Source organism: Lactuca serriola, chromosome 9, assembly GCF_051521515.1.
Source record: "Lactuca serriola cultivar US96UC23 chromosome 9, Lser_US96UC23_V15, whole genome shotgun sequence".
Lineage (NCBI taxonomy): Eukaryota > Viridiplantae > Streptophyta > Magnoliopsida > Asterales > Asteraceae > Lactuca > Lactuca serriola.
This window is the reverse complement of record NC_136416.1, coordinates 15940055-15963656: the sequence shown is the minus strand read 5'-3', so window position 1 is coordinate 15963656 and position 23602 is coordinate 15940055. Positions and strand designations below refer to the sequence as shown.

The 23602-nt window shown below is 36.1% G+C and overlaps 1 protein-coding gene across 14 annotated transcripts; it reads right to left on the bottom strand.

Annotated features, from left to right (window-relative positions):
- Nucleotides 1-12893: 12893 nt before the first annotated feature.
- LOC145072748 (uncharacterized) lies at nt 12894-17165 on the bottom strand. 14 transcript variants are annotated; one of them, XM_079019220.1, is made up of 8 exons: nt 16656-17150; nt 16481-16570; nt 16282-16353; nt 15593-15703; nt 14794-15467; nt 14239-14307; nt 14091-14131; nt 12894-13370 (listed from the first exon to the last, which is right to left on the bottom strand). In XM_079019220.1, exons 1-4 carry the CDS (start codon nt 16879-16881, stop codon nt 15597-15599), a joined length of 495 nt encoding a protein of 164 aa, XP_078875346.1. In that variant the 5' UTR covers nt 16882-17150; the 3' UTR covers nt 12894-13370; nt 14091-14131; nt 14239-14307; nt 14794-15467; nt 15593-15596. The 14 variants fall into 14 exon arrangements, 11 of the variants coding, with proteins under 11 accessions (XP_078875346.1, XP_078875347.1, XP_078875350.1 ...); XM_079019221.1 differs by having other exon boundaries at nt 14800-15467; XR_013691141.1 differs by adding an exon at nt 16020-16085 and having other exon boundaries at nt 14091-15221; nt 15395-15467; nt 15593-15751; nt 16166-16570; nt 16656-17157.
- Between the last annotated feature and the right edge of the window lie 6437 nt (nt 17166-23602).

Here is a 23602-nt window from a genome sequence, read left to right as displayed (position 1 = left end):
ATATGTTATTTTCTAATATGACTGATTTTTTATTATCCTTATTTCTATTATTTTACTTTGTGGCTTTTTTTTCTTTGTGTAATTATCCATAAAACTGTTTCATTATATTTATGGTATGGTTGACGATTCATTTTTGTATAGGCTAGTTATTTGGGATGTACAAGTTAGCTACAGTTAATTTCTTGGTTTATTTAGTGTTTTTTTTTGGAAATTTTCATATTAATTAAACATATGGTCATTTGTATATTATGGATTATGTGTCATTTAATTCAATGAATTTGTTAATTTATGGATAACTTGCAATATGCATATATGTGTATGATTAATGTAGTTTGCATATTAATATTTCATATTTTGAAAAAGTTTGCAAACATGTTATCATTGTATATGAATCACCAAATATGTTTAGCAATTTCGATTAGTTTTTTCTGAATTGTTTTGTTTTATTATATTATTTTTGCTTATTTAATATAGTAAAAAGTGCGAATTTTCATATAAATTTAAAAAAAAAAATCACTATTAGCGACGGTTTGCTGACGGAAATCTGCCAGTAAAATGTTGTATAATCCGTCGATAATTTGTTACTTAATTATTCCGTCGGTAGTGTGTTAGAAATAGATTCCGTCGATAATCTGTTGCAAAACTATTTGTAGCACCCCGTTCCTGGTATGTATTTCATTCAAGTATTTTTCATAATTTGGACTAAGACTCGGCGAGTTGATGGCCCAACTCATTGAGTAGTAGCGGTTTGGACTCGGGGGTTAAGTGGTGGACTCGTTGAGTCGGCGGCATGACTCGACGAGTAGACTCTAGCAGGGCAAAACCCTAATCCAAGGATTTGAACCCTATTTAAACGACTTATTCAGCCTCCCTCGTCCCTTATGCTCTTAGAACCTCCCTCACATCAAACCCTAATCGTTCTTGGTGAAGATCTAAGGCCTTTTGGTGATTCTTGGTGGTTTGTGGTGGCAAGAAGGAAGGAGAAGCTTGAGGAATCAAGAGGTTGGCCAGAGGAGTCGAACTTGTGCATCATCTACAGTTCTTGGAAGGTATAAAGTCGACACCTTGCTCCTTCTTGTATTAGATCCCTTTTTGGGGAGATTTAGGGATTTTATAAGCGATTCTTGGTGACCAACCATGAATGCAAGCATGGTGAGGGTTAAGGTTTCAGATCCAGGCTCATTAAAGGGTTAGAAGGCAGAAAGGGACTGCCTTTGCACCCATGGAAAGCCCCATGCAACTCAAGAGCTTCTTTTAGGGTCTTTTTAGCTCATAATCCCATGCATGCACGTAAAGTTCGTAACTTTACGTGCTAGATCGATCTTAGGAGCCTAGATCTATCATTTGGTCAAGTGTTGTACATTAGAAATCGAGAAATGAGACTTGAACAACCTCGACTCAGCGAGTTGTTCTTGGGACTCGACGAGTCAAGGTCAGGACTTGTTTGTAGGACAAGGATGAACTCGATGAGTTGTTCATGCAACTCGACGAGTAGAAGCGTGAAGAAGGACAGATGAAGGATAGGAACTCGACGAGTTGGAGGCCCAACTCGGCGAGTCAGGTCAACTGGAAGTTGACTTTGACTTGGTCAGGGGTAAAATATTCATTTCACCTTAAAAATAGTTATCAGTGTCTGACTAAGTGTTTTATGGGAATTATAGCCTGAGGATCACCGAAGCAGCAGTCAGACATCTGTCGATCAGCTTTTTAGCAGTCAGCCTTGCGAAGTGAGTTACCTTCCACTAGCGGTGGGTCTAAAGCACCAATGTCGGCCCACCAGTAGGTGATTATGGTTGAGATGGTTATCTTTGTGATAATTGTCTGGTTGCTATATATGTGCTGAGAATGTGTTCAGTAGTAGTAGGGCACACTAGCCCTGGTTACCAGTTGAAAGATACCGAGGACGATTACCGGTTGAAAGATAGCGAAGGGGTGGATAAAACCGATGCATGTATAGTAGTATGATTATTATATGTCATTATGTGACTCAGTATGCTTATGTATGTTATTATGAAACCAATATGTTATGACCTGAAATATGTGATAGGGATAGGGGTGAAATAGTCCCCAGATACCGGTTGAAAGATACCGAAGGGGAGGTTAGTTCCCAGGTACCGGTTGAAAGATACCGAAGGGGAGAGTAGCTCCCGGTTACCGGTTGAAAGATAACGAAGGGGAGGATAGTTCCCGGTTACCGGTTGAAAGATACCGAATGGGAGGGTAGCTCCCGGTTACCGGTTGAAAGATACCGAAAAGGAGGGTAGGTCCCGGTTACTGGTTGAAAGATACCGAAGGGGAGGGTAGCTCCCGGTTACCGGTTGAAAGATATCGATGATTATGTGGTATGGGTATTATGGGGGAAATCACTAAGCTTCGTGCTTACACTTTCAGTTTTGGTTTCAGGTACCTCTTCTGTTGGATTAATGTCTAAGTCCATAACTATATTTGGTATGTACTTGACCCGACCCGGCATGGTCCATTTGGGTTGCACTTCACTGACACAATCTATATGGATAATCTTTTGAGAATAGTATGTTTATGATTAATATTAATATATTATAAGTTCTAATATATTAATATGGAATCATATTATTTAATTAGTATTGATCAAGAATTAATTTATAATTAATTAAGTGATCAAAATGAACTAATTAAATATGGACTCTTATATATATAGAATGGGCCAAGTTCATTTAGGTTGGGCTAAGCTTTCATGGATAGTCCATGGAGTCTTTAACCCATGGATCATATGAAATGAAAGGTCATGGGTTTAACCCTAGTCTCCATACTATATAAAGATGTCCTTGGTTGGTGAAATTGGCACTAGTGTGGATACACTAAGAGGGCTAGCCGATTTCACTAGATAGAACCAAGTATTCATATTCTCTAAAGTCTTCCAAGGTGTCTTGGTGATTTGTGATTCCACTTGAGGCTTCCACACTATTGGGGCTAAGCTCTTAAAGCTTGAAGACATCAAGCTACATCAAAAGGTATGTCATCTAACTAGTACTTTGTAGATTAAGAACATCATAATATGCTAGTTAGGATTAAATCCTTGGAAAGTTCTTATTTGCATGTATAATAGAGAAAACATAGATCCAAGGTTTATAGGGTTGCATGTACACCATAGGAGTGTTAGAATGCTCAAAACCCAACAGTGGTATCAGAGCCTAGGCTTGTTTTCTTGTTATACTTGCAAAACTGCTTTAAAAAATCGAATTTCTTGTTGTCTGATCATCAGACTCGGCGAGTCCATCAGGAGACTCGGCGAGTCCATGCCTAAAAAGTGATGAATTCGATCCAACTCGCCGAGTTGGTTCATGCACTCGACGAGTTGGACCCCCAGACAGCATAAACTCGACTTTTTTGGCTGGAATTGGACTAGGAACATTACCCAAAGATGTTTTGGACTTATAAACTTGGTTTTGATGTGGTAATGTTCATGCTAATCCAATTTTAAAGATAATTGTCAATAGATTCATGTTTTGTATTAGTTTAAAGTGTTACTCTAATTACATGGAAAAGTTTGATTTGAATTATCTTGTTCTTATGAGTTGCTTAGATTAATAGAAAAGTTAAGTGAAATAGTTGTTTTCAATCCAAATTAATCTAAGAGTTGATTGTAAAATGTGTTTTTGTAACTTGTCCTCATGTTATATGAAAAGTCACATTTAAGTTTCATAAAACTCATAAAAGTTGGCAATGGTTACAAAAGATGAAGAGTCTTGTCCTTAAGTTATGGAGGTTCAAGAGTCATTTCATTAATAAATAAATAAATAAAGTGTAACCTTAATTAATTCCATAAGTTACAAAATAAAGAAAAAGTTACATTCTTTAATAATTTAAAGTCTTCCATAACTTGTCCTCAAGTTATGGAACTTGAAGAGTTTTTGGATTAAAACTACTTTAAACACATAAGTTATGGAATTAATTAGTTTTGAATAGTTTCAAAACTTGCCCTCAAGTTTTGGAATTTGAAAAGGTTTCACTTATGAATACTTTAATTCCAAGTTAGCCCTTAGAATTTTAAGAGTTAAAATCCAACCCTTATACTTTATAATATTATAAGTTAATAATATATATATGTATAAGAGTAAAGTCAGTCTTACCGCTAGTACGCCTCATTCACGAAGCCGGTCTATAAGGTGGGTATAAGGTTGTTGCCTATAAAATGGCAACTTAATGGGTGTCCACTCTCACCCACCGATTGCTTGACTGGTGGAGGGTCGTTAGCCGAACGGGTTTGACAGGACTATAATTCTCCCTTCATTAAAAGTATTAATGATAAATACTAAGTAACTAAACTCTTAATAATACCCAATCTTAGTTACTTAGGAAAAATGTGAATAAGGTGCTAATCCATGAAATTACACTTTGCACTTTGTTTAAGTCGGTTAGTGGAGCGTGTGTGGTTAACCGGCACACTAACGCGTATTTAACAAGGTAGGCAAAGGGTAACTTAATGTTTATCATAGTATCGATGGAGCGTGTGTGGTTAACCGACACATCGATTAAGGGGTAAACACTTAAGGGTACCAAGTAATTTGCATGGTTACTTCACACCTTGTTTTGTGATCCTCGGCATCCCAGTCACAAAACCTGAAGGGCACACTAGAGATTGAAACATGCCTTTGAACAGTTCAATGAATCTCAAAGATCTAGGAGTTTCAAAACCAATTAAAACCTAATAATACATTTCGTTTATCTTGGTGGAAATTGGTGAATCGTCATTCACCTACCTTCAAATATTTTATAGCTTGGATTACGGCGTACCTCTTCTAAGTTATAAAATAGTTTGTTGGGTCCTAGCCTTAATATTTCATATTGGGTGTCATATTAAGGACATAAGATCAACTATCTTGAATATCTCCCAAAAGATGTATGGTTTAGACATATATGATCTTCCCAAATCTCTTGAAACAAGCTTTCCTAAATGAAGATGATGTCCCTTGGAAATCATACTTCATTCACCTCCTCCAATTATTCTCCCCAACCCACAAGTTCTTGAAAAGTTTAAGGTCACTCAAGCCCAATTGGCAAGGCAAGATCTAGGTGTGGTCACGTCTTGGAGATGTAGTCACATATTGACAAGCCGGGAGAGTTGGGTGTCAAAGTCTTGAGAAAGTTGGTGGTTTAACTACTGTCTAAGTCACATAGTGAGTTCTTTTGGGACATCTATGAAACAGACTATGACAAGACCCTTAATGATCTTATCTATTTGTTAAGATCAACTTCCTTAAAACTTGATGGACATTGACAATAGTGACACAGGAAATCCCAGAAAGCATTCTCTTCCCAATGGAATGGGATCGGCCATAGTCAACTCGGTTGACCAAATGGTAAAGAGAAAAGCTAAGTCTGTGATAGTCCCGTGTACCATTATCAAAGGGTCCATATGTTTATATTGCCAATAAAAGGGGCATTGGTTGCGAATCTGCCAATTTACCTAAGGGTGTTAAAGTCAATAAGTTTGACTCTACTTTAGGTAAAGTCCACTATATAACTCTGCTAAGTTTTATTCTGAGATTCTTGATACATGATGTGACTGGGTCACATGGTGGTGTTTTAAGAATCAAAGAAAAGTGAAGAAACTTAAAGAAAGAATATGTTGAATCTGATCGCATAGATGGATTTCTATCGCATAGTTTGAAGATCGGATTTTTGAGCTACTTCTTAGGAGTTATGAGATATTGCTTAGGAATAGATAACAACAAGTTTTCATATGGATTGTAAGAATTTGTTTTTCCGCAAAGTTTTAAAATAAAAGAAATTTTTTGATTTTATTTATTTTAAAATATCCTTACAATGCCATTTGAGGAAAATTTGTTGCTTATATGATTCCATTAATAACAAGAGTGGAAATATGAAATTGATTCTTTCATTTGTGGTAATGTCTAAATTTACCAAATAAGGAAAGATTCTCATCACCCAAGTCTCAATTGGACCGGAACTTGGAATCATGCAAGTTGTATAGCATGATGAATGAGAACTTTCAAGTATTGGAAAATTAAGACTAATTACTCGGTCACATGGATGTGTGAGTCAAGTGAAGGACTAAGGGATCGAGTACACAATCTTGTGCACTGGTCAAGTCCACCACAAAAGATTGATAAAACTATTCGTCATAGTTTACAAAAGCTCAGTAGATATGATTACACTTACAAGCTTAAGTGTAACTCTGAGACATTGGAAAAGTTTCAATGTAAGGTAGAGCGAATAAGAAGAATCAACTTAGGCAGAAGGATAAAAGTTTCTCAAATCTGAAAAGATGGGAGAGTACTTTAGTATCAGTTTTTGTGATCATCTTAATGATTAAGAAACCATAGCACAATTAGTTCTCTAAGGAAATCTTAGTGCATTCTTATGACTAAGAAGAGGGAACTGGAATTGTTGAAATGGTTAAATCAAGAAGATGATTCATACTTCGTTCCATTACAAGTCTTAGAGTCATACTCCAAGATTGTAACTTGAGTGACATGTCTCAAAGAAGGTTTAAAACACTTGTCAAATGTAAGAGTAAAAGTTTTCTGCTCTTGTACATTTGAAATTGGTAAGTTGTGATGTTTTTGATAAAACAAAGACCAACTCAGGCCAATTGTGTGAAGTGTTTGTCTTGATTAGAATCCACACTATCTCTTGAATAACTGACAAGAAAGTCTTATATGTCAAGAGGACAGTGGGAGTCTTAAAGGTCTTGAAAGTCTCAAGAACTAATCAAGAATAAAACCTGAAGTTCTTCACTAGCACACGACTTGAGGTTTATAACCTATCGTGTTGACATATTATGTACCCATTCCAGTTAAAGTTGGCTTTGCATATGAGTTCTTAGAGTTCTCAATGTGTTGCACAACAACTTGGAAGCAATGGCAGGCCCTTGAGCTGCCTGGTGGCAAGAAATTAAGATTGAGTTCAATCCATATGAGTTTGGATTTGTCATTATCCTTGTCTTGTGACTATGGTTTTGACAATTCACATGGATAAGAACACATACACCATAAAAATCTAAGTGTCATAAGGTTTCTCTCCGATTCATGAAAATGATGGTGAGGAAACACTTTCACTAAGTAGATTTTAGCTAGATAGCAATTGTGATATTTGCATTCTAAAAAGTCGTTAGTGGAGCGTGTGTGGTTTACCGGCACACTAACCTGGACTTGTGAGATTTGGCAAAAAGGTCTAACTATTATGATTACGGCATACCTCTTCATAATTGTTTAGATACACAAGTGTGCTATCTAAGGGAAGGTGTATGATTTTGATAAAGTTTTATCAAAACAATCTAGTATCAGAAATCTGAACTTTGGTAAGAAAGTCAATAAAGTATTGATTTCTAGAAGTCGAGCTTTCTAAGTACATGTCAAAGCTAGTGGGAGCATAAGTGTTATGCTAATAATCATCATGTTAGTGGGAGCATGATAATTATGATAAGTATTGCAAGTTAGCAATGTTAATTATAGAAAACAAAAGTTTCAATTCGTGAGGTTGTAGGGGTTGAAAAAGTTGTTTTGCTATAATTAAGGGAGAGGAAATTATACTTCATCTCAAATCTATAAGCTTAGATCGTGAGGTTTTAATCTTTTAGTCAAGGATATATATATATATATATATATATATATATATATATATATATATATATGAATTTCATGTTGGAATGGCTCAACATAAGGAAATTATGTATATGGGTCCATTATTTGCATTCTTAAATTCGATTATGATTACGGCATCCCTTTTCATAATCTGAATTATGAGAACTTGGCAAATAGAAATGGAAATGTTATAGCAAAAGACTGGTTTAGTCTTTATGTGAGACATCATGAATCGTGTCCCATATGCTTCGGATATAGGATCGATTACATGTGCTATATTCATCCTTTCTAAAATTTTCCAAATGCCTAGGGCATTAAGAAGGGAAAAGGTTTAGAACTGGATATGACTAAAAGGATTAAACAATTGTTGAGGACAATCTAAGGTTTACCAAAGATTGGTTGCTCAAGGACAGTTGGAAGTATAGTGATAATTCTAGAAGGACCATATTGACATAATCTGTAAGGAGGCAACTCTTGTTCAGAAGTGATAGTCAAAATGGAATCTGGAAATGTTTCAAAGTTAGAATTTTCAATCTGTTTAAGATTAGGAAACTTAATGCAAGAAGGATGATTCCAAGGAGCTGATCTCCTTTGGAATACTCTGTAATGGTTGTTGTCAAGTCTTTATGACTTTGTACATAATCATTACAAGAGGATCAATGCATATAAGTTTAGAATCTAACAGATTTCAGTAAATGGCATGAATTTGGAATTCTTGCATTTGCGGTAAGGATTTGGGAGTGTGAAAAAAGAGAAACATTGAAGTTATGTTCAATTGATCTAGTTCACAAAGTAAAGATCATAGACAAACATAGTATGCATACTTGGTGTATGGCATGACTAATGTTTAGAAAACATAGTGTACATGCTTGGAGTATGGGACAACTATTGTTTTAAATTCAAGAATAAAGTTGATAGCTGAAACAGTATACAATGAATAATGTGTAATCATGTGGTGATAAATAAAAGGTGTTTTATTTATGTTCATAGGTTTTGATACCATATTGGATTCAATTATTTTGTGTTTCAATTTGCATGTTTTGACTTCCCGAATAAACTAGGTTGTTCTTCCGGAATGACTAAGTTATTCAAACCATCCAAAGTCGGTCATATGTTGGAAGTAGATATGAATTAAGACTGTCATGGGTTGGCTTGTAGAGGTCTAAGGTGTTGGACAAAGGGCTACAACACTCATGAGTGCTCATAAGTTCTGAGTATTGGATTCAACCCGCGCTCATTGGAATCACTTCATGGATTTTATCACGGGTGATCATGAGACGATAATATCTTATAACCTAGAGATATGAGTTGTTACTATGAGTTGGTTGTACATTGATTGCACGAAAATGCATTTGGTAACTCGGTGCTATAAAACGTGCCTTTGTGTATGATTCAACAAGTAGTAGAACAAACCATATGAGTCGAAGTTTATCCATTCCTTTTACCTTCGGGATAAAAGCGATATCTGTGGGCCCCTCGATGATTTGATGATGACAAATGGAAGTGCTCGGCTGAGCCAGGACTGATTTGATTTGTTCAATTAGTCATTCGTCATAAATCGGAAATCGGGAAACAACAAATGGACAGAGAGAATGATTTATAATCCATGTCTCAGTCCATATGATATCTAGAATGGAGGAATATATGATCCCTTATCTAATGGACAAGTTCGTTGACAAGATCAGAGTTCGACAACGGCTTTAAGAGCTACGATTGCCAGTTAGGTTTGAAGTCATACGCAATAATAGTTTTAGACTTATCCAAGTGGGAGACTGTTGGATTAATGTCTAAGTCCATAACTATATTTGGTATGTACTTGACCCGACCCGGCATGGTCCCTTTGGGTTGCACTTCACCGACACAATCTATATGGATAATCTTTTGAGAATAGTATGTTTATGATTAATATTAATATATTATAAGTTCTAATATATTAATATGGAATCATATTATTTAATTAGTATTGATCAAGAATTAATTTATAATTAATTAAGTGATCAAAATGAACTAATTAAATATGGACTCTTATATGTATATGGAATGGGCCAAGTTCATTTAGGTTGGGCTAAGCTTTCATGGATAGTCCATGGAGTCTTTAACCCATGGATCATATGAAATGAAAGGTCATGGGTTTAACCCTAGTCTCCATACTATATAAAGATGTCCTTGGTTGGTGAAATTGGAACTAGTGTGGATACACTAAGAGGGCTAGCCGATTTCACTAGATAGAACCAAGTATTCATATTCTCTAAAGTCTTCCAAGGTGTCTTGGTGATTTGTGATTCCACTTGAGGCTTCCACACTATTGGGGCTAAGCTCTTAAAGCTTGAAGACATCAAGCTACATCAAAAGGTATGTCATCTAAATAGTACTTTGTAGATTAAGAACATCATAATATGCTAGTTAGGATTAAATCCTTGGAAAGTTCTTATTTGCATGTATAATAGAGAAAACATAGATCCAAGGTTTATAGGGTTGCATGTACACCATAAGAGTGTTAGAATGCTCAAAACCCAACATCTTCGTCCAAGGGGAAGGAGCCGGCGGTGTACCAGCTCATAACACACACATGATTTCTGTATGGAGCTTCCTAGGAATGTACTCTGATTTACTTTACTTTTGACAAAATGGTTTTATGGGGATATGTTTTGGATTATTGAGATAGTGGTTGTGACATGAGATATCTTTATGAATGTTTTTATACCGATGGTTTTATGTTATAACTTATTTAAAAACTAAAATTTTGGCCTTGAATTTTGGGATGTTACAAGTTGGTATCAGAGCCTTGGTTTGAGGGATTCGGACACACCCTTGGGGGTGTCTAGACTCAAACCGTGGGGCTGAAGGATTGTTTTTTTTAAAAAGAAATGGTTTTCTAAATCTAAGAAAAAAAGAGTTTGAGAAAGAACAAGGTGTGTGACGCGTGCGACCGGCCGAGCTCAAGTAAGTTTTCCCCAGGATACCCATACTGTTATGTTATGTTATATGATATATGACTCTGAGAACTGCATGCTAGATTAGGGCTAAGGATCTAGAAGGATGCCTTTTATGCTTGATATATGTTTCTGAGAACTGCATGCTATATTAGGGCTGAGGATCTAGGAAGGATGCCTTATATGCCTGTTGTATGAGCTGCATGCTAGGACTACCTAGTCAATAGTAGGATGGCCTGGTTAGGTATATGGTTACTCGATGCACGAATGCTGCTTGCTTTGTGCTATAGGGGTCCTGGCTAACTTCAACTAACTAGTGAGCGGATATGTAATAGTATCCGCAAGCTAGTTAGTGGTGAGGATGGTAAGGACTCCTGGTGCAGCTGATGGCAAAGAGTAGGTCGAAGAGTGCCCTAGGGGCCACAAGAAGGCCGATTGCCCTAGATTGACAGCAGTGACAGCAGCAGCGCCAGCAGCGGCGCCAACCCCAGCAGCAGCGCGGGTTACAGATGGGCGACAGGCCAAGGTATAGGCCCCAGTGGTGCGGAGCCGAGCATTTCAGTTGATAGCTGAGGACGCACACGCTGTGTGACATCCCCATTTTCACGGCCAAAAAAGATTGATTTTGTTTATGCTTGTTTGTAAATCAGAGTAACATCTAAATAAAAGTGTTGCGGAATTTGTCCCAAAACAAAAATATGATAAAGATTTATCAAAGCATTTCCGTAGAAATGTATTTTATTAAAAAGACTCGGGATGTCATGTTCGATACAGTACATAAGTATAAACAATACAATATAATCCTTACTACATTATTTCATATCTACATGCCTATATCTGTAATCCCTCATCCCAACACATCACAACTATGCTCGAGCGTCAGTACCTGTAATACATAAAACTGAGTAGGTCAGGCTTGGGAGCCTGGTGAGCACATAGGGTTTTCAACCCACAATAAATAAGTTTATTAATTTCATCAACCAACAATAACCCGATTACCCGTTCTCGTTATCCTCACTTTACGTCCCTAAAACACCTATCATAAGGGACTTAGCCTAAGGATCATCATCGAGATGGACACTACTGCTAAGGGGATTCCTCAGCAATAAATGTCCTTAAGGCAACCATGTGGGGGATGGAGTACACCGGTGAACACATCGTTCACAAACACCTACAGGTTGCGAGCCTGCTAGCGTTCCACTGAACTGTCTAAAAGAGTCTGTGGTCATCATCCATACTCCGCTAGATGACAGAATCAACAACAACAACATCAAGGCCTCTCATCATTTTATCACACATCACCTATTACATCTACCAATGTTTTACCCCAACATTTTCGTAGATATAAAATACATATACAGTTTAAATCATTGAAAACATGTATAAAAATGTTCATTCAGCATAGACAACAAATATTCAGATAATATGCACACATAGCACGTAATTTATATAAAATACTTCATATTTATATGTAAGCTGAAAGTAACTATGTACTCACTTGACTATAATGAGTGTACATCTCACTTCTCAGTAGTTCTCAATGTCTTTCTTCAATCTAATCAGTTAAAAATTATGTCTAAGATAACCAATCAAAATAAATATAGGCTATAAACTAATAATAATTACATCTCGTTAATTATTATATAAACCTTGTTGGTCCAATATGAAAACAATTGTAACGCAATAAAATATAAATTAAATTTTACCTTTTATGATCTTAGCCTTCTTTATCTCTTATTTATTTTCCGTGATGGCTATAATTTATCTTCCTTTGTTACTTTCGAGTGTTAGATATTATATGCTTATCGGTATTCACCTATTTATAGTCTAATAAGAATGTACTTGATGGGCTTTAAAAATCAACACGTATCATGATTATTGACACGTACATTTTAAAAGATTAGTTCTTTTATACGGATTAGGCTCCAAGGAATTAATATGAATTTGACACCTTGGCCAACAATACGCCACCGCCTATCCCTATTTATTTTAATTGTGTAATTGAATCAAACCATGCACATGCTCACATATATATGATTTCTTTTAGATAATCTCCATTTTTCTTTTATTAATAAATATACTAGAAGGATGTCCCCCGCGTTGCGGGGTCGGAAGGTGTCATTTTTTGTGAGACTATAGTACATAGGCTGAATTGGTAGCCACAGTAAAGTGTGTTGCTATTCTTTGCAACCGAAAACCACAAGCTATATAAAGAATTGTAAGCATTAACGGAATTACTCAAGATGCAAGAGCACTTGGAAGTATATGTTGGTGTTTTGGAGTATATGCAAGTACTTTATTACTTTGAGACCTTTGTTGACAACAAACCATAATACAAAAGAAAATTTTACAAACATGTGTACTTCACTTATCATTCAAATCTCAACTAACTTCATTTTTTTCATCCCTAATAATCATTCACAACACACGGATGACAAATACCAACTAACTAATCTTCAAGAATCTTAAAGCAAACAGGTTGGTTGAAAATTTGAATCAAATGCATATTTAATCATTTGATGATTCAATTTGCAATCAAAGATAAAATCTATTTTGTTTTGTGGCTCTGGGATCTGTTAAGTACCTCATGCATTTGCCATAAAGAAGCATCCCATACAACTCCATGCTTTCATCTCGCCCAATACACATTCTGGTCCTACTTATGACCAGCCTTCTTTGGGAGTCTCGGTTTTTTCAGTTCCCATTCATTTGTGAAAATAGATAATAAAGAAAAACATACTTTTTGTCAATAAGCAGGTTATCAAAATAGCTTAATGCAAGAAAAAGCAATGTACTTTATTTAATTTTTTATAGCTCCCTACTTTCATTTGTTCCCATTGCGACGTCATGCCTGGAAAAATATAACCAAATATAGAAAGGTCATCAAACTGTAATGAAATTTTCATTGATATGCTGAGAAAGAAAATTATAGGTAGAATATTATAATTGAGTAGACAATCTAAAGTACAATGCTATAACAAAATTTAAAAAAAAATGGAAGTAGAATGTTATGATTGTGTATATTAGTAAAAAAATGGAAAGTGTAATGACGCAAAACCTAGAAAATAAGGATGAAACATGAAGCAAACCTGATTGGTGTCAATTTTGCCAAAAACTTTAAATTTGTCAAAAACTTATAACTTTTCTAAATTTTAACATAACAAATTGTAGTATGGTCAAAGTGTATGTATTTTCTATTTTTATCCACTCATCCAAACACTACACCCAAATCAAACCAAAATCACCATTTATGGTTCAAGTTGCAGTTTAACCGAAGTGAATCATTTTTATACAATATAAAATATTATCATCACATTTTTTAGTCTTTTTGAATCAAACAAAAAATGCATTTCGGTTAAACACTTGTATATAAATCTCTTCCTTTTTAGTTACTTCATATAATTTGTAGTGGTAAATGTATGAATTAGCAATGTACATTTATTTCTGTTATAAATAATAAAAGTGGGAGGCTATAAAAAAATGAAAATATAAAAAATGAGAATTCAGGTCAGTCAAGGTGCTTAAAGTTAGGGGTAATTAGGTAATTGTACATTTGTCTAAATATTCATACCTAAGCCATGTCTTCTAATAAACCATTGCCAACTTTAAGGTCTGAAACGACATGAATAAGTAATTAGCAGCCAACAGTCCAACACTTAACACTAATTTAAAGAAACAATAATATTTGTTAATCTAAATTAAAATTATCGTCTCCTTACTTTTTTTGAAAATTATAAAGGTGGTTATCAGACAGAACTCGTAACATTTTTTTATCCCCAAAAGCAAATCTGGAAAAGCCTTTTGTCCATGAAATTGATGACAGAGATAACGGTTTACAGTAACCACATGTAAAATAACCATTTCCAGATCAACATATAATAATGATCAATTAATAAGATTATAAACAAAAAGTTAATTATTTCCATTTAAACCTCAAAAAGTTATTTGAACCTAAAACTCGAAATGAATTTGAAGTCGTTGTTTGAGGGATTTTATAGAAATTTCGGTTCCTACTTGAAGTATAATGAACATATTGCCCTTTTTAATAAATAATTACTATTTTTTATTTTTATTCTATAATATTATTGTATTTGTATAAGATAAAAGGACATCATGTGTTGATGTTGTCCCATCAAAAAGAAATTAAGCATTTGGAGGAAATCTAATATATTGATGCTTGCTTGGAAAATACATCATTAACCAATAAAGCTGATTAAGAAACAAAGGAATACTAATACACTAAAAAACTGGTTTTATATAAATGACCATCTTACCCTTACCAGATGTGAAATAGAAACTGGAATATTTATCTTTCTAGTAGTTTCCATGTTATCTAATACAAAACCCATGACTTCCTTAATCTGAATTCTTTATAATGTCAAGGGCTTAGGGCATCAATCATATCATCATATTCATCTCTTGCTGCATCAGATAGTTTTTCTTTCTAAGTGAGTTTCATGTTCAACTTTTTTAGCTTCACATACCTTGAAGAACCATATATCGAATGTTTTATAAGATGAAGACCTGAAAAGAAAACTCCATACAAAGTTGAAACAAATTATCTATTTTTTTTAATTGTAATTTTATAATTTCAATTCATATACAAATATAGGCACTATGCTTCAGTTTTAACCCATAATAGCAATGTACTTTTGATTAATAAGCAGCAACCATTTATCAACATTCAAAAGTTGTCCGGAACCTGTGCACAAGGAAAAAAAATATTGGTATTTATAAGGCATTAAAGATCTCACATTTTTATATTGAAAAGCAATAAATGTTTAAAAAGCTTAAATGTGAACCGGAGCAAATGTAAAAGTGATATAAAACTAATAATTGTTTGATAAAAAAAACTAAAAGTGACAAAAAGCTCACATTTATTTAATATAGTACCAAAACATCAATAAAATATCTGTAAATGACCATATACTTGTCTCCATCCCCCAACCTACAAAAAAAATTAGCTTAATTAACCATTTTCGTATAAAATAAAATAACCACACTCTAATAAATAAATATAAACAAATTTATAAAAAGTTAGTATTGAACAAATTAAATTGGTTGCCATCAAACCATATCATGTGGGTGTGGTTGCTAGTTCACCACCTATTGACAATGAGAACATTAAGAGTTGTAGTGAGGCTTCTTGTAATTCTAAGCGACTGATTTTCATGTGTTCACCACCTGTTGATTTAGTTTCACAGTTGTGAACCTTCAAATTGCAACCAAATACTGTAGAATAAAATGGAAAACTGAAACATAATTAGAGCTTTTTATCAAGTAATTATAAAACAAAACATTGATCTAATTAAATTAAATGAATATTAAAATCTAAACTATGGAATATATCCCCTTTTGTTGCTCTTGATGGCGCAGAGGAACAACTAAAGAATAAAAAAACATATAAGTCATACGATACCAAAAACCATTGGCAGCTGAAATTAGAAGAACCTAAAACACAAAAAAGCAATAATACATAAAAGAGACTATTTAAACGTACTTGTGGAGTTAAGAGAGACAACTGCTAATTCTTGGTTGGACTCCGGAGAGCCAAATATATATTTTCCTGCAAAATATAGTTCCCTATTCATAGGCAAATCGTTTCCAAAATAATAAAATGTAAAAGATTCAAAGAAGAATACATACCTCAAACCCATCAACCATCAAAGAAATTTGTTTGTTTGTCTGCTATCAATTTCATGTCTCTTTTCTTCCGATTAGCCAAAGAAGGAAAACCAAACAGATTAATTGTAAATGTTTACCTGAATCCATGTTGCCTCCGTTTTCCTTTTTCTTTTGCTCGACAGATGAGCACGCAAATATAAACCAAAGGCCTTTGGAAAATTATTAATCATGTCAGTAGCTTCATCTTCATCTGTAACAGCAAATATAAACCAAAGGACGAAAAGGAATAAAAGAAATCAATGCAATAGGTAGATGGAGAACAAAATGAACAATCACCTGAAAAAAAATTGTCGATTGAGCATGTACAGCTTTCACTTCTTACAAATACATCAAAGCTTAGGGCATTCTTTGGTTGATACATGATTTCTACAATTGGAGGTGTGCAAAGCAAAATCGATCAGTATTGTAACTGGATTCGCAAGGAGATGCAGAATCGACAGGTTGCTCATACCGTAGAACTTGAAGTCAATGATTTTCAGAAGAAGAAGGCATGTGACGGTGGTGGTGGTGTTGCTGTTGTGCCGAGCGACCACCATCCAAGAAACACTATCTCTTGACCCAAATTCACCACCGAATTCGTTTGTGGTGATCGGATTGTTCCCTGCCCTTTCCCACTCGACGAAATCGCCGGGAACGAAGCAACAGGAGCCATTGGAGCAGCTCCTGCCGCCACCCATAAGGAAGAGTTGATGGCGGTGGTTTGTAGACACAGTGAGGGGGAAGAGTCGATGACGGTGGATAGAGAAAAATTTACCTGGAGCACCGATTAGGGGGAGAAACTGAATTGGGTATATTAGGCGGTGTGAAGGATGAAAACAAATGTTAGCGGGTTGTCTGAGAAGAGAACACGTATGCAGTCTTTTATCGGTTGAAGATAGAGCAGGTTAAGGTTAGTAGAGGCGGTGGAGGAATTATCGAGAACAGGAGGGGTCCAAAAGGTACTGTTCATTTGGGAATAAAACAATAGACAATTTTGAAAAAAAAAAGACAACAGCATGATAATAGAAGGGGAAGATTTGTCAAAAAGAAAGTACTGTAGCTAAGGAGCAAGAAAATTCATTCATATATATATATATATATATATATATATATATATATATATATATATATATATATATATATATATATATATATATATATATATATATATTGTCTCCTATAAACATTCATTTTGTAACGAATAAATCATTATGTTTATTTTATTGATAAATAAAGGATAAACGTTTATTAGAAATATTACAATTTATAACATATAAAATATGTCAATGAATTTCGAAACAATATAATATAAGTTATATTAGGGGTACAAACAAGCCAAGTTACTCGCGAGTTATTCGAGATCTGATCGTTAAAAGCTCGAATCAAAACCGATTTTAAACGAGTTCGAGCCGAGCTCAAGCTTAATATTAAGCTCGTTTATTAAACGAGCTCGAGCTCGAGCCTATGTCACTAAGCTCGATTAGGCTCGCGAGCCTAAACGAGCCTTTATATAAAATAATTTATTATTATTTTTATATATTAAAATAAAAACATATTTGGGGATTAGGGATTAGGGTATTAGTAAACGAGCTTATTAACGAGCTCGAGCTGAGGCAACGTCAGTGGCTAGATGTGGTGAAAGATTATGATTATGAGATCCTTTACCACCCGGGAAAAACCAATGTGGTGGCCGATGCGCTCAGCCGCAAGGCGGCGCCGATTAGAGATATCTACATGCGGATGACCGTGGTGACTCCACTGTTGGAGCAGATCCGAAAGGCCCAACAGGAGGCTATGAAGGAGGAACATCAGAAGAGCGAGCGTATTGTGGGTTAGGTTTCCTCCTTCGACTATGATAGCTGAGGGTTGTTGACCCTCCACCGTAGGGTGTGGGACCCCTATCATGGAGGCGTACATCAGACATTGATGGAGGAGGCGCAAAAATCTAGGTTTTCTATCCATCCCGGGGCAACGAAGATGTATAGGGATCTTCGTATTGACTATTGGTGGCCCTGCATGAAGCGGGACATAGCATGGTATGTGGAGGGTGCTTGACCTGCAGGAAGGTCAAGGCCGAACATCAGAGGGCACACGGCAAGATGCAGCCGTTGGATATTCCCATGTGGAAATGGGAAGATATCATCATGGACTTCATCACCAAACTTCCCAGGACCGTGCAGGGAGTGGATTCCATATGGGTCATTGTGGATCGGTTGACAAAGAGCACCCATTTTATACCAATCCAGGAAAGTTTATTGGCCGAGAAGCTGGCCGACATCTACATTCGAGAGGTGGTGGCGCGGCACGGGGTGCCAGTGTCAGTGATTCCAGACAGGGACGTGCGGTTTACTTCCAGGTTCTGGAAGAAATTCCACGACGAGTTGGGCACTCGTCTCCGTTTTAGCACCGCTTTTCATCCACAGACGGATGGTCAGAGCGAGAGGACCATCCATACTCTAGAGGATATGTTGCGGGCATGTGTGCTAGACTTCAGTGGTAGCTGGGATACTTACCTCCCATTGGCTGAATTCTCCGACAAAAACAGCTACCACGCGACTATCGATCGTCCTCCCTTTGAGATGTTATACGAGAGGAAGTGCAGGACCCCGATATGTTGGGGTGAGGTTGGCCAGAGGGTCATGGGGAGCACCAAAGTGGTGCTCAAGACAACAGAGAGGATCCATCAGGTCAGGAGCAGGCTCCAGACTGCACAGAGTCGACCTAAAAGCTATGACGACAAGCGCCGTTCAGACCTAGAATTCCAAGTCGGGGATATGGTCCTTCTGAAGGTGTCTCCTTGGAAAGGCGTCATTCGATTCTGGAAGCGGGGCAAGCTGGGCCCCAGGTACATTGGACCCTTCAGGGTTATAGCTCGGGTGGGCAGGGTGGCATATCGGCTGGATTTGCCAGCCGAACTCAGTCAGATCCACAACACTTTCCACGTCTCCCAGCTGCAGAAGTGTCTGGTGGACGACTCAACGGTGGTGCCCCTAGAGGATATTCAGGTTGATGACAGCCTGAACTACATTGAGCGGCCTGTGGCGATCCTCGACCGGAAGTCGAAGGATCTGAGGAACAAGAAGGTCGAGCTGGTGAAGGTGCAATGGCAGCATCGGAAGGGCTCGGAGTGGACTTTGGATACGATGGAAAAGATGAGAGAGCATTATCTAGACCTTTTCCAGGATCGAGCAGAAGACTTCGAGGACGAAGTCTAAAATAAGTGGGGGAGGTTTGTAGCACCTGGTTCCTAGTATGTATTCCATTCAAGTATTTTTCATAATTTGGAGTAAGACTCGGTGAGTTGATGGCCCAACTCGTCGAGTAGTAGTGTTTTGGACCCAGGGGTTAAGTGGCGGACTCGTCGAGTCGGCAACATTACACGACGAGTAGACTCTGGCTGGGAAAAACCCTAATCCAAGGGTTTGCACCCTATTTAAACGTCTTATTCAGACTTCCTCGTCCCTTATGCTCTCAGAACCCCCCTCACATCAAACCCTAATCGTTCTTGGTGAAGATCTAAGGGCTTTTGGTGATTCTTGGTGGTTTGTGGTGGCAAGAAGGAAGGAGAAGCTTGAGGAATCAAAAGGTTGGCCAGAGGAGTCGAACTTATGCATCATCTACAGTTCTTGGAAGGTATAAAGTCGACACCTTGCTCCTTCTTGTATTAGATCCCTTTTTGGTGAAATTTAGGGCTTTTATAAAGCGATTCTTGGTGACCAACCATGATTGCAAGCACGGTGAGGGTTAAGGTTTCAGATCCAGGCTCATTAAGGGGTAGAAGGAAGAAAGGGACTGCCTTTGCTCCCATGGAAAGCCCCATGTAACTCAAGAGCTTCTTTTAGGGTCTTTTTAGCTCATAATCCCATGCATGCACGTAAACTTCGTAACTTTACATTCTAGATCGATCTTAGAAGCCTAGATCTATCATTTGGTTAAGTGTTATACATCAGAATTCGAGAAATGAGACTTAGACAACCTCGACTCGGCGAGTTGCTCTTGGGACATGGCGAGTCAAGGTCAGGACTTGTTTGTAGGAAAAGGATGAACTCGACGAGTTGTTCATGCAACTCAGCGAGTCGGATGAAGGTTCATTCGAGGTTGTTTTAAAAGGAGAACTCGTCTAGTCATTGCTAAACTCGATGAGTAGAAGCGTGAAGAAGGACATATGAAGGATAGGGACTCGACGAGTTGGAGGCCCAACTCGGCGAGTCAGGTCAACTGGAAGTTGACTTTGACTTGGTCAGGGATAAAATAGTCATTTCACCTTAAGAGCAGTTATCAGTGTCTGACTAAGTGTTTTATGGGAATTATAGCCGGAGGATCACTGGAGCAGCAGTCAGACATCTGTCGATCAGCTTTTTAGCAATCATTCTTGCGAGGTGAGTTACCTTCCAGTAGGGGTGGGTCTAAGGCACCAATACCGACCTACCAGTAGGTGGTTATGGTTTAGATGGTTATCTTTGTGATAATTGCCTAGTTGCTATATTTGTGTTGAGATGTGTTCAGTAGTAGTAGGGCACACTAGCCCTGGTTACCGGTTGAAAGATACCGAGGACGATTACCGGTTGAAAGATACCGAAGGGGTGGATAAAACCCATGCATGTATAGTAGTATGATTATGATATGTCATTATGTGACTCAGTATGCTTATGTATGTTATTATGAAACCAATATGTTATGACCTATAATATGTAATAGGGATAGGGGTGAAATAGTCCCCAGATATCAGTTGAAAGATACCGAAGGGGAGGTTAGTTCCCAGGTACTGGTTGAAAGATACCAAAGGGGAGAGTAGCTCCCGGTTACCAGTTGAAAGATACCGAAGGGGAGGATATTTCCCGGTTACCGGTTGAAAGATACCGAAGGGGAGGGTAGCTCCCGGTTACAGGTTGAAAGATACTGAAGCGGAGGGTAGCTCCCGGTTACCGGTTGAAAGATACGGATGATTATGTGTTATGGGTATTATGGGGGAACTCACTAAGCTTCGTGCTTACAGTTTCATTTTTGGTTTCAGGTACCTCTTCGTCCAAGAGGAAAGAGCCGACGGTGTAGCAGCGCATCACACACACACGATTTCCGCATGGAGCTTCCTGGGAATGTACTTTGATTTACTTTACTTTTGACAAAATGGTTTTATGGGGGATGTGTTTTGGATTATTGAGGCAATGGTTGTGACATGAGATATCTTTATGAATGTTTTTATATCGATGGTTTTATGTTATAACTTATTTAAAAACGAAATTTTTGGCCTTGAATTTTGGGATGTTACACTATTTCCGTCGGTAATCGGTTACTAATCACTGACAAGAAATTCTGTCGCTAAAAATTTGGTGTAGCCGTCAGAAATCTGTTACGAACAATTAGCGACGAGAATATACCGACCGATTTTGTTATGTTGCAATTCCGCCGGTAAAGCCTATTAGCAACGGATTACCGACGGTATTGGCCGTAGGTAGTGCTCTTTTTTGTAGAAGTGTTGTAAAGATTTTGACAACATAAAAAGTTAACAGTTGATTAAAAGAGTCAGAAAGATATAGAATAAGTTGAATTTAAAAAACTATTTGAATATATAAAAAATTCAAAAACAATTTATTGAAAATTTAAATTTAATTGCATGGAGGGCTAAATTATGGCTAAAACAAAGGGATGATGTTGAAATCGATTGAATTTAATTTAAAATTTTAAAATAGGGTTAATAAAGTTAAATAAAAACTACATAATTAAAAGAAATTTATTAAAATGTCATGTGTCATCTTATAAATAAAGTTGAAAATTAAATATAAAATCTTAAAAAAAAAATAACATGTGACACGTAGACATTTTTATTTATTAGGTAGTATAAATATATTAGTAAATATATATTCACCAATCCATTATATTTTCAATTTAATTATAAATCCATAATATTTTAGTTTTTTACTTAGCCTAAGTTATATTACTAGTGAAAATTTATATTTTATCAAAAATTACATTCGACATTGTTATATATTTATTATCTACAAAACCTTAGTCCATGAACGTATTGGTACCCTCTTCATTTTTATTTTTATTTTGGTAAAATTCTTTATTTTAATTTATTAATTAAAATCAAATTTCAAACTATAATAACTTTTTTGTTCTACTTTAAAAAATATATTATTAGTTAGCATATTATTATAAATCATGTATTTGTATTATAGTTCGGCCTATTGTATTTAACCATTTAACATGTAATCGTGTAAGGTGAGTTCATGAGAAAAATACATACATTATATAGTATCAGAGTGGTAGCAAACGCTCCAAAAGTTTCTCTTCTTCTAAACCTAGACGACAGCCTCTGTTTTGTCGGTTGTCTTCTTTGATTATCCTCCTCCCTCGCCTTTCATTGACTGTTCATTCTTCACAATCATTGGATTGTCTTCTACTGAATCATCTTCTACTTCTGATAAATCTTCCTCTACAATTATTATCATACATCTTGTTGGTACTCGATTTGGATCGTATGAACTACAACATTTGACATGAACTTTTTTAAATCCATTGTATTGGATACAGTGTGAGTGATCATCTTGAACCTCCCACAGGAAAGATTCCTGAAGATAAAGTCAAAGAATGGACCCAATTAAGTGATGGATGTATGGATAATCAATTTGTTCAATTTCATTCATTATCAATAATCAATTTAAAACTGATATCAAATTTATCTAATGTGACAATGGGGTGAATATGACAATTATAAGTGTCACAGCCTAGGCCGTTGGCAGATTCACTTGACTGTGTGTCTTAAATATGCATTAAACAATACAAAAATAACATAAAGAAAATACATATTTCTATTAATATCGAATAGAGATTACATTGTTTCATTCTTCAAGTACATTGTCACATAATATTCAAAATATAATATGCACCTTAACAGATAGTCATTAAATACAAAAATATAGAAGTGTGATTGATAACAAAAGCCCCATATGTGTGTAACAGTGTTGCTCTTATGTTCCTGGTAATACATGCGTTTTAAAAATATGTCAATATAAAGTTGGTGAGCTCACATGTTTTGACTTTGTGCACTTTTACAACAAAAGTATGCTTACATATTATATAGTTGTTTTTTCAACTTATAAAAATATATAATTTATAACCGACGGGTGTATAATTTTTGTGGATAAGTATTTACCTAACTTATAAAAAAGTGTACTTTATAAGCAAAAAGTATGAATCCCTGTGTATAAGTATTACCCGAGTTATATATAATCGTATTTGTAACGGTGATGTGTATAAATGTTTACTTATAAAATATAATACTTGTATAAAAATACAAATATTTATAATTCATTGGAAAATACGTGTCCAAGCTACATATAAGTCTATTTTGCCTTATATGAGTGATTTTAGATTGTATTGGTACTATCATGAGCCTATAACCGAACTATATTATTT

Excerpts from the sequence above, each read along its gene's own strand:
- LOC145072748 (XM_079019216.1), bottom strand. The coding sequence starts at position 16,881 with ATGGGTGGCGGCAGGAGCTGCTCCAATGGCTCCTGTTGCTTCGTTCCC. Across the intron at positions 16,571-16,655 it reads CATTGACTTCAAGTTCTACG|AAATCATGTATCAACCAAAG; the intron begins GTATGAGCAACC and ends CTCCAATTGTAG. Across the intron at positions 15,704-16,281 it reads CGGAGGCAACATGGATTCAG|GTGGTGAACACATGAAAATC; the intron begins GTAAACATTTAC and ends CTAAATCAACAG.